The sequence below is a fragment of the Scaptodrosophila lebanonensis genome, unplaced genomic scaffold (assembly GCF_003285725.1).
Source record: "Scaptodrosophila lebanonensis strain 11010-0011.00,11010-0021.00 unplaced genomic scaffold, SlebRS2 tig00000138-arrow-arrow-pilon, whole genome shotgun sequence".
Lineage (NCBI taxonomy): Eukaryota > Metazoa > Arthropoda > Insecta > Diptera > Drosophilidae > Scaptodrosophila > Scaptodrosophila lebanonensis.
Window position 1 is genome coordinate 1,094,018 of NW_022060587.1, and position 12,515 is coordinate 1,106,532.

The window sequence follows — 12,515 nt, forward strand, 5'->3', positions numbered from 1 at the left end:
CACAGGCACCGGCACCAGCACCACATGCGGCATGTGTTTGACATGCTCATGTCAATGGCCGAGCACACACACACACACACACACGCGCACACACTACTAAGGAGCTGGCGGCATACTTCAAATGTTGAAATGTTTTTGGCGGTGTGCTTTCTGTTGTTGCTGTTGTTGTTGTTTGTCAGTAGCCCAGAAAAAGAAAAATGAGAAAACACTTAAATGTTCATTTATGCTCCAATGCGTCAGCGTCGCAGAGCAACGTTAAAAAATCAGTGAACAACTCACATAATATACATACATACTACTCCATATACTTTCAGACAGAGGAGAGGTTCATAAGAAAGGTTCTCGAAGACAAGCCCAGGCTTGCTAATTTACTTGTATGGATTACAAATAGAAAATTTTCAAACAATTTACGCGTTCGCCTACCGCTGGAATTTGGTTTCATTTCGGTAAATTAGGAGACACGTGGGCATAAGCGCCCAGCTCGGGTTCATGCAGATTAGAGCCAGCGTTCGATAAGTTCAGTAACTCTTTCCATGGGTCCAAGAAGAAGCTCTCCCCAGTCTCTGATGTAGATCACCATCACCGAGACAGCTGCAAAGCCAAAGAGCACGGCTGCGAAATTTGTCCGCTTATAGTTGAGCCAACTCACTGCCCGTCGCCCTCTCAGCTTACCGTGGAGGTGTTGTGGACGCTCAGGTTGTTTGGCTTGCTGCTGCAGCCCGCCCACACTCTGGCCGTACATGAGCAGGAAACGTACGCACGCACCTCTGGGGAGCAACTCGCAGACCGCCACACAGCGAAGCAGTGACCCACAAAGCGATTGACTCCACCCAGTGCACAGTCGTGCCTGTGCCAGAGCCTCTTCCAGACTTGGGAGCAGAGGCTGGTGCTTCTGCGGACAGGTCGATGAGGAGAGCAGCGCGTACATGCCATCCATGTGGCCGCTGCAGAAGCCCCAGGAAATGTGATCACAGCTACAATCAAAGCTAATTTGTTGCCTGTTTTCGTCGGGGAGCTGAACGCCGAACAATAGGTCTGGCGGTACGCTAGGCTTCTGACCGAGCAACGACCACAAAAGGACCTCCTCGTCATTAGGCAATCTCCTTAGACTCGGCGTGCCGCTTTCAAACAGCAGCCAATAAAGCAAAGCAATATGTTCAGGGGGTTGCGAGTTAAAACAGGCCGCCTCCAGCTCGCGCTTCAATGTCAGCATTGCGGGCATAGTGGACACAAACAAGCTTAGGGCCACAATGCTCTCAGATTCGGGCTTCAGAGAGCTCAGTGGATATGGTATCACTGTTTTTCGGTAGCGGTAGCTCATAATCGCCGTCACAAACAGCATCCACTTCGCATCAACACCAAGCAAGTTATGCTCCAGACTCTCCTGCAACTTCTTCTTGGATATCAACTCCCAGTTGCTCACCAGCGACTTCGCGTGAATGGTGGGGCTCAGCCCATGTATCCTTATTTCCGACAATGGCAGCCCGTCGCCGTGCTCCTTTGTTGTGTTATCTGCATTCTCATGGTCTCCTTCGGAATCGAAATCACAGTACACCGAGAGCTCGCTAGAGTCATTTTCTTCGCTCTGCGCGGCATGACCAGCCACAAAGCCCATACTACTTGTATATGTACAGCCTGACAACATCAAGAACATCTGTTGGGCGCGAGCCTAATTTTTCGAAAAGTTAACTCCACACCGAAATGAAAAGTACTCTCTGATCAAAAGTATAAAGCGTTCTGAATAGTCCTGACTCTATTCTATTCAGTTGAATAGTGCAGCAAAGCTTACTAGCAACCTCTACAAACAACTTTATTATTGGAGATATTTAAGGTAACTCCTCTATATTTACAGCCTTAATTGTAGACGAACTTTTTAATAGTTTCTGTGGGATAACTAACCAGATAAAGTGATGTTTGGTATGCCCCTGTGAGCTGTCAATAAAATAAACTCTTTAGTATTTATAATCCCCTCCGTGTTCAGCTAATTCTCAGCTGACTTCTTGTATTTATTTCGAGTCGCTGGCGTTCAATTACAAAAGTTTTGCCAACAACCAAGTTAATAACATTTATCGCAACTCATAAAACATATCCATGCGTGCCTTTGCCCGGAGTATGGCAGAGTATCAGGCACCAATGTAGCGCCGGTTTGCAGCACTTGCCAAAGGAACTGCAAACCTCGGCTCCTACTTGTAAGTTTGGTTTCTTCAATCCCCCAGTTGTCAGGCAACACAAGTTTGCGCAACAATTCTAACCTTTTTCCACATTGCTGAGATGCTTTTTGCTCGCAACCATTGCTACATCTGCTTGACATATCCTGTTTCCGATGTACATGTATATACGTATAATCCTTGGCGCGGTCCAGCGCGCCTGCCTGTCGCGTTTGCGTGGGTGGATTGGATTGGATTGGATTTGATTCGATTGTTGGGTTTGTTGGTTTTGTAGGGCCAGCAAACCGCTATCTTGCCAGTTGGACTTGTCAGCAGCGAGGCAATGACTTATCTTTTTTTAGGCACATTATAGAAATTGAACGACAAAACAGACAACTACGGCTGCTGTCAGCAGGAGTAGGCTCCTAGTTCCAAACCCCCCTCCCACACACACACGCACATACACCCTGGGGTTAATAGTCGAGCAATTCCTTTCAGTACTGTTGCGCTTGGCGACAGAAAGTGAAACTGTTGGCACTGGGAGTAATGCCCTGGGAATTGGCGTGACAGTTTTTGATTTCAAGTTCAACTGACTGCCATTTGGCCAACATCCACAGCTCAGACCACACAAGAAACCTAAGAGGATAGTGCCCTGCCTCCATACATGTATACTACTACAAGTACTATGTATGTAGACTAGGTAGTAACCTCGTTATAAAAGTTAATTTTGAATCCTTCGAGGCTAGTTGGAAAAAAAACTATTTAGTTACAAAATGTAGCAACTTAATGTTAATGCTTAATTCGTAGTTAAATCGAGCCAAATTTGTCCTTAGGAATCACAAACTGTCTATTGCATCATAGTTTTATAGACAACAGTATATATACATACAAGTATATATTTGCTATATGTTATTTTTCTTGCGAAAGTTTCTAAGGGCACTGCAAAATAACTAATTGCCTTGCCAGGCACGGAAAGCTAGGAAGTTGGTTATTCTAGCTCTTATACTTCCTGAGATCCTTGCGTTCATACAGACGGACTGATGGGCAGATAGATGGACAGACGGACATGGCTGTATCGACTCGTCTAATCATACTTCTACATATAAAATATATACTATATTTCAATTGGGAGTCTGTCACGCGACTTTCTGGGTGTTACATATATTCATATATATAAGTACATACACCTAATTCTGCTTTTACACGGCCTTTGTTACACGATTTTGATATAACAAGGTTTGAAAATTAAACATTGCATATATATTTCTTTAGAGATAAGGAACCAATCACCCATTTATCTACCGTGTAAAAACAGAATTGGGTGTACATTCGAACTAAACTATGTACATAATGTACCCTTTTTCTTTGGGGTACAACACAGAGATTTCGACTGCGGTTGTTTTTGAAAACAAACAAAAAATCCATCGGGGCCACAGAACATCGGTTGATTTCAATTTTTCGAACTTCCCCACCAACTTAGCTGACAGTACCGTATTTTCATATTTTTTTCTTTTCTTGCTTGCAATTTTAATACATTTTCCATTTTCCATCAAGCTCTGCAATTCACATGACAGCCCCAACAGCCCCAACACCTGGCGACCCACAATTTTCGCCAAGTTTGTTTAATTAATGCACAGTTATTTGGTATTTATTGGAAACAAGAATTTCGGCGAATATATATTTAATCTTCAACTTTCGTTTGACTCGGACTGAATTAATATGATGTTCGAATTATGTAATTTTGTATTTGGGTCCAGGGGGCATTTCTATTGTTCGGTTGTTTTGGATGCTTTAACTAGAGATTAAGTAGTTTGCTAATTTAATAATATTTACATATATAGGATATTCAAAATATTTCTGATGCAGATTGTTCAGAAAAACTATAAGGTTTATATTCCAATAATTATTTTTAGGTGGAAAAATCTATTTGTTAGCGTTTTATTGACACAATTCGATTTGAAGCCTCCCAAAAGAGATTACTGTGGCACCGAGAATTGGTTTTGAGGCGATATTTGGGCGGAAGAGATTTCTGTGGCGCCCTCGATAAAGCCACTTGGGATTATGAACACGCGTTCATATAAACATATAAACATATAAACATATGTATATAAAAGTTTAGCAAATTTTTGGGCAATCAGGGAAAAATAATAACGAGAAAAATCATAAATTTTATTAGATAAAATCACAGATTTATTAGATTCTAAAACAACACAATTGCTATATGACTATGCAAATCGTGAGCTTACCAGAATTGTCTCTCAATCAAATGCCGATAGCGACTAGAGACTACATTTGAAAATAGAGAAGTTCCTTAAATCTATTGATGCTCAGACACCGTTGAACAGAATACACTTGTATGATGAACTTGTAGCAAACGCCTTGCGCCGCTCCACGATAATGTTTCAGGAGCGGTTGTAGCGCACATGTCCTGCAAAAGGACAGGCGAGTCAGCCACGGATTGGCATGCGAGAGTCAAGCTGCTCGTGCTCGGTTATAAAATTGAAGCACATCTAGACGCATTTGTACTAGAAAAGTTTATCGTTGGCTTGACAGCGACCTTTGGATGAGACCATAACGGCGCAGCAAGCATTAAAAAAGGCGTTAATGGCTAAGACGAAGATGACAGCAAAAGCCAATTCAACCGTAACTGGTACCGGTAATGAAATGTGAAGCACAGCTGAAGACAACTTCATCAGCGACAGGCGTATTAGAGGTGTGGGTTGCGGAAGCGCGTCTCGAGCCAATGCTCATATACTTGTACTTGTAGTAGAAGGACAACAAGTGCCACAAATGTGGCAAGACTGGTCATTTGGCATCTGTTTGCAAAAGCAAACATTGTAAATCGAAGGACATTGATACTTAAATGTACAGGTACAGACTTGGAATACGCTACTAATTCTAATAAACGGACAGCATGTGGGAGCAGCTTTTACCTTGTGCCTTGATTCCAAAGCATCCATTTTGGCAATACAAATTGAGGCCAAGTTAGCAGACATGTGTAACTTTTAATGGCAATGCTCTCACGATCGTTAGCGAGTGCGATGCGTATATCAAGTTTCACGAAGGACACTATCAAAAGAATGGAACTTAAAAACCACTAATGTGGTGCAACCACAAAACTTAGAGTCTATGAAGGCATGCTAGAAGATGTAGACAACTCAGAGCATGGCACTCCATTACTAGATATTGTTAAGCCCAACGTATTACTGACATATCCTCAGGATAGTTAATATAAAACATTTGGTCATTGTTTGAGAAAAATTTTCGGTATGCCGCCCAATATATCGAATGTTCGCGTGTTTACACAAAAGGTATTTTACTAAATTACTTATCAAAGAGTATAATAAAATGTCAAAAAAATATATACATATATACATATATATATACGAGCATTGATAAATTTACAAAATATTAATTCTTTACTGTTGGTAAGCGCCTACTAGAATCGAGCACACCTTAAAGGTAACATGTTAATATCGACTCATAATCACTAATAGAAAAATTTGCTGTCTAAAATTAAGGTCTCGAATAGTACTTAAAATTTCAAGCTTATTTGACTTTTTTAAATATAGCAGAAATCTTATTCTATGCAAAGAATTACAAGTATGCATGAATTAGTCCCAAGTGATTAAAGAATTTGGAACTTGATTTAAGTCGTCAAGAGAAACATAAAATCTCACGCTTTCGTGCTCCCAAAAATCGAAAACTTCAGTAGTGGACTTCCCATTACTTTTAAATGTACCTCCCAAGTCATTTCCTTGCACAAGGGTATTAAAACACATAAAAAATGTTAAAAAAGAATACAAAAATGAATTCAAAAATTAAATTAAAATGGAATTTGGTGGCGTGAATTAAAATAACTTCAGTAAAACAAAAATTGAATGTCACAGCGATCCGAAAGGGAATAAAAACATTTTGCAAGTTTAAGATTTTTGCCCTTGGCATTCAATCTCCTAGCTGACCGTACTTTTGTCACTATTTGGTATTGATTTAGGTAAGAAAGTCTGGGGCTATAGCGGCCTGACAACTAAACCGGATGAAGCTGATAGACATGTTTGCTCAATGTACGAGTAAATGCGCGTAGATATAAGTATACAGCACCAAAGCTTAGCCGAGCAAAAGAAATCAGATATATTCATATGTGTGTGATTGTAAGTTCTGGTGTGTCCTTATAAATATTTACGTTGTTTACAAACGACATCGCAACAAAGGCGCAGCAGCCACAGCCACAGCCCAAGGTCGAGAATGAGAATCAAACCCAGAACCAGAATGAAAATCAGAATGAGAATGCTGGCGACAATACCGAGGCAACATGGATTGATGGCCCCAGGCCCCACAGCGCACACAGACACCCACACAACAAACAGACAGCTGTACTATATGTATGTACTATATAGTATGGCTTTAGCCGCACAGAGTCCACTATCCCAGTGACTGGTGCCATTAAACGTCGAGCTACACTTTAAAAATGTTCATGCCTTAAAAAGCCAAAAATTGCCTAAAACTATTAGAACACTTAGTATCCGGTTCAGATATAAATTGAATTGAATATTTTCAAAATGTTCACCCTCTGCCCAAATTCTTAAACGGTATAGTATGTTAGTGCAAATTAGTGCACGAATTTTAGGAAGTACTAGAGTAACTAAAGTTCGAGACTCCTCTAAGTTCGATAAACGTCAAGTTCATATTTCATTTCAATACACAATCAGTTAGGGCTTATGTGCCCCCATATCTCAAGAGCCTTCGTGATAGGTCAATAAGTAATATAACAACAGCTGCCAGCGGAGCATGGGCAAATATTATAGACACACGAGAGAAGGGACCATTCAAGAATACGATTGCGAAATTTGAAATCAAAATTTGAAGATAGTGCAGGAGCTATAAAAAATCACATCTTTTGCTGAGTAGGGGAAACATGCCTTTGAATCCAGATGTCACATTTGGACATTGTAGCTTTTATAATTTTTGATACACATAAAAAACAGTGCCTGTGATAATTGTAAGTGTTAAATCAAATATATATTTATTTAATTTTGTATTGGTTCTCTCATAGTATATCTAATTTTGAATTAAACTTTACAACTCAACCAACCATCATTGTTTTCGAGCAAAAAAATAAAGCACATCAAGTACTGATTATGTTGTCGTAGGGAATAATGGCAATAATTATAAGTATATGTATGTATACTATTATCCTAATATATATTCTCTTTAACTTTTCGATAAGCATGGGAATTGAATAGATAACATGAGTAGGTTGGCGTTGCCAACTCATTGATGGCTTAGGTAATAAATTGAGAAATTATCATGATCGACCATTGCCTATATCTGTCTGAGGACAACAACTTTTTCTGTGTAAACAGTACAATTCTAACACATCTCCATCTTGGTACTATCTTGATTTTCCTTTGTCCCATAAGGAACATGGAACAAATTTGCTGCTTGCTGGTTATTTTTGTTATTATTTGTTGTCCATGTTGTGAGCTTTGCTTTGTTATGCTCTGCTCAAATTTAATGAAAAAAAAATTGGGTCTTGCTTGCCAGTTCGCCGGCTTTCCAGCTATCCAGCTGGCCAACTTGCGAACTTGCCAACTTGCCAACTCCGGCCTGGCGACAGCCACACATACAATGTGGACAACGTGGACATAAATTGTCATGAATGCTAGAAAGCAAATGTAGAGCTTGAAATTGATGTACGCAAATGATTTCAATGTCAGCTGCATGGCACGATATTAACCACAAAGGTGAGTTGGCAGGGGGGTGTGGAGCTGATGTACGATGGAGTGGTTTATAAATGTGTACCGCTTGGTGTCTCGCCCCAAGGCAATGGCAATGCAAGGCATTTCAATAATGAAAGAAATGCGCACAAATAAAAGAAAACAGCAGCCAACAGAAACCAAAAACACAAAAATCGGAGCAAAGCTGCTAAGCACACACACACGACCCAACACGGCAAACAAGTGTATACTTGTATGTGTGTATATATATAGTACATATGTATATATGTGTGTGTATATATGTATGTATAATCAGTGAGCCATTTTATGTTAACAACTTTTTTGGCCCAAGGCTTTTTTCATCAACATCCAACGTTGTTGTTATTGTTGTTGTTGTTGTTGTTGCGGGCGACGACGTCTTGCCATCGTTATGATTATCATTAACAACTCATGAGCATACTCGTATTATAATGGCGATGATGATTATTATTATTTTCAAGTGTGCCATATGTTATGGGCACACATATGTACATATACATACCCACACACCCACACACCCACACACCCACACATTCACCATTCGGTCTCCGTAAATACGAGAAATTGGCAAGATGAAAAGTAAAAAAAGAAGAGAAAAAAAACAAATCAGTTTTTTATTCACCGTTGCTCGTAAAATGGCAAGACAACGCCAAGTGGTGAGCTCAGCGGGAGCGTGCAACAGCGATGTTGTAAAGATGGCGGCAGCAAGGGTGCGGCACGAAACAAAATGGCAGCAACAAAATTGTGGAAGCTTTATGAACCATGAAACAGGTGGAACACAACGCATAGGCACGTGACCTCACAGCCTGCTTGAGTTGGCGACTGGTCTGCGAGCAGCAAAGCAAAGCTTTTCGACTGAATATAGTATGTTTATACACAAATTTAGGGCCGATAGCCTGATAATATTCAAATTTTTTAAAGCAACGATAAACGTGTGTAATTTTGTATTAAAGAACGTTTCCTGCTTAAATGTTGATGGACTTTACTTGTACTTCTTGGAATACCCATGTGAAATTGTCATTAAACGAATGTGAAGCATAAAAAAGTGATTGAGAAGTTCTGAGTTTACAATTTTAAATCAAAATAAATGACTATCATGTTTATTTAAATAGTAGCTTTAAGCTCCAATGACAGGTATATAGTATATTAAATCCCTTCGCCTTGTCCAGAAATGTATAGTATATGCAATGTGATTTTTAATGAAGTGTTTCCAAGAGGCTACACAAATTTGCATACGTTACTAGCTTAAAATGCATCCACTTGAATAGACCATAATTAACATTTTGATTTATTCAAATGTACAAATGCATTATAGACAATGCCATTCGCATCCATTTGCTCATCCCTGAGCATTCCTTAATTTAAAAGTGACATTAATTTGTAAACAACATTTGGGTGTAAATTGTAAAATGCATCGATCGATTGGACAATAGTTGTAATTAAATATCGATATATTAGGAGCAGCTCTAAATGTGAACAAGTTGATACAGTAACAGGCTTCTGAGTCACCGCAGTTTGCTTGCAAGAGGACTCCTTCCTGCTAGACCTTTGCGAAGACTGAAACGATTAGGTTTTTTCAAAACATTTAGATAAGAATACGCCACCACTAACTTATTAATCCTCGCGCGGAAGTGCTCGAGGTTGGGCTATTTTATATTTGTAAAAATGTATTGTTAAGGTGCTAATCTGAATGCACAATGCTTTGATTAATCTGAAAAAAAAAAAAAAAAATGCTATTTTAAAAAGCTCTAAATGTTTCTTGACCACCTCCTATATTAACCAAAGTTTGATAGCCATATCTTCATTAAACTGATCGTTCATAAACTATTAACTTAGTCAGTATCCGTGTTTTTGCAAACATAGAAAGTGTTAAATAGCTCCCAAGCCCATGACACATTTTTTATATGCCCTTAGCTCAAAACTGAGCTTGGGGGATAGGAATTTTCATAAAATATGGAGGAGCAGTAAGGCGATTAATTTTTGGAGGTGGGAGCATATTTACTGTCGTATTATTGTTAAACTGGGAATATTTCGAACTGCCTCTTATAAGTTATAACGTCAAATAGCAAATTTATTGTCAAAATGCTAAATTCTGCACCTTTGGCTAAATAAATTGGCATTTTAGAGAATTAGAAAAAGTCGTGCTAGGTGTTTTTTCTATTGAAATCACACGCCTATTTACATCTACAAGTGCATGCAAATATTGAATATAAGTATCTTCAGTGAATGCAAATAATTGTGAGAGCTTTTTCGTGCCGTTCCGAATTACTTTTTGGCCACAGACAAAAAAAGACCCACGGTTTTGTTTTTGTTTTCGTTTTTTTTTTTTGTTTTTTGCCTTACTCTGTCAGTATATTTTTGGCACCATAAAAGTTTTTTTACACAAAAAGTAAACAACCTGTTAGGCTAAACGAAACACAACATAACTCGCAGCACAAAGTTATGCCGCATCATGGTTGAAAAGGGAACATTTTGTTATTTTGGTAGTAATACACAAAAAAAGGACACGACCAGGCAAATTGAATGTGACGACGAACCGCGCCTTGCAGCTTCGCCACTTGTTGGTTGCCAGCCTACTTCGAATACTCGCATATACTATAAATCAAGCCCAGTTGCAGGTGACCTTCATCTTGAAAACAAGTACAACATTTTAGTGACCCCGAATGGAGAAAAAACATACGAGTCGCTGTAGCCGTTCCCTCCGAATGAAAGTCCCTGTCCAGACATATGGCTCTGTGCGATTACAAGCTGAGCTGACAGCTGGACTATTTTTGGCCAGCCAGTAACCAACTTTACCGTCATGTTTGCTAAACAAACTGAAACTGAAAATTGTGTTGCATAATTAGAACGGACTGAGACTCGGACTGAGACTCGGGCTCGGACTTCGTCGCAGCTGTTTGTTGACTTCTAAGCGGCACTGCCATTGCCATTTGTCAAACAACAAGGCCCATGTCCGACTGGCCGGGCAAGTTTGCCAGTAAGCTGGCTTCATGCGGGCTACCAAATAACAGAAACAGAAACGGGCCAGGGACCCAGGGACCCAGACGAAAGTGGCGACGTGGCTCACCGCCTATGGGCCATAGCAACTGTGCGTAACTATAATTAATTTCATTTTAGACTTGTTAGCAAATAAACGAGCAAACGATGCGGCTCGTTGTTTGACAGCAGCGATGCGTTGAGGGCCGGAGCCGGAAAAGATACAGGGGCAGGGCTCGGTGGTGCGTGGTGTACGGGGATACGAAGTGAAAAGTGAGTGTAAAAGGCCAAACAAAAGATACTGGTAGTGGCTCATATCCAAGCGTTTACACTATACATATAGTACGCGTATGTATGTACGCAGTCCATCAATGTGTTAATAAACACAAATTCTGCAATACCGAGAACTTTTGACATATTTCGTTATTTAAAGTAAGTCTGCAAATTGATATAAATTGAATTATACAGATAAGCGGACGCTTATTAAAATTGTTTGACCTATAAGATGGATTGTCTAGTATGGCAGTTATATAAAACAGTGATGCGTTATAAGCTTGGTTTGCATATGGATAACCGGATGTACATGTCTAGCTTTGTATCCCCAGCTGTCCACTGTCCAGACATGTCTGCACGACTATTGATTCGCCTCATCATGCAAATGATATATAGCCATAACATGGGTTCTGTGACGTCCCCTTTAGGCTGTTACACTCATGTATAAGTTCAAAGCTTAAAGTTGGGACGTAAAATAATTTCGAGACTTACTATATATTGTATGTCGTTCGAAAAGAATACACTTTCGAAACATATGTTTAAATTGAAACTTTGTAGACTTGAACTGTAATTATGACTGAAAGAAACGTGCATATTTTGATTTGAGTCCTAGAAATAAGACATTTATTGGTGAGGGGCATTTATTTCTCCTGTTCATCGTTTATTGTGACCAATCCACTCAATGTACAGCCTGTATAAATGAATTTACAGAGAAAAAAAATCTATTATATGCAAATCAGAAGTAACTTAAAGATATACTGAGAATGCTCAACCGAAATCTCGTTTTTTTTAATATCTTGATGATCTTTATTAGCAACCTGTCCGATTGGAAAATCAACAAATTATAATGGACAAATATTGGCATTAAGATTTTGTTTTCTGTGTGACTTTGTGGTTGGCAAATAGGGCTGTAGAGGGGTGAGGGTGTTGTCTAGCTGGTTAATGGCAAGGGGGTTAATGGCATGTCGGCTCTGCTCAGCCTTTTTATTTCCTGGTGAACTCCGAGTTCGATGGGAATTTCCACGTTCGAGTGGAATAGATGCGCATTGAAGATGATTCTGGCAGTGCCCCACATGGGTTTCATTACAGCCTTGTGGATAGACCTCAGGGTAGATCTTTTGCCGACAAGCCAGAGATGCTTTTTCAGCCTTTCACTCCGTTCTGTCCTGTTGGTGAGTAGGTGCGGTCTCCAGACCCAAATACATAGCTGTATCAGAAATCTCAGTGAATAGAGAAACAAATGTAAGTTGAACATTTAAATGAAATATTTATACCTTAAACACGGAAGCTAAATACCGATTACTACATGTCTCTATTCCCACATTACCGGGTGCCGTGAACTCTAAAGCCTACTGTTTCCATA

At 39.7% G+C, this 12,515-nt stretch overlaps 1 protein-coding gene across 1 annotated transcript; it reads right to left on the reverse strand.

The window, feature by feature from the left end:
• Positions 1–334: 334 nt before the first annotated feature.
• Positions 335–1,684, reverse strand: LOC115629271 (protein mono-ADP-ribosyltransferase PARP16-like). Its single transcript, XM_030525694.1, has one exon. The coding sequence runs from the start codon at positions 1,652–1,654 to the stop codon at positions 497–499; it is 1,158 nt and encodes a 385-aa protein (XP_030381554.1). The 5' UTR covers positions 1,655–1,684; the 3' UTR covers positions 335–496.
• Between the last annotated feature and the right edge of the window lie 10,831 nt (positions 1,685–12,515).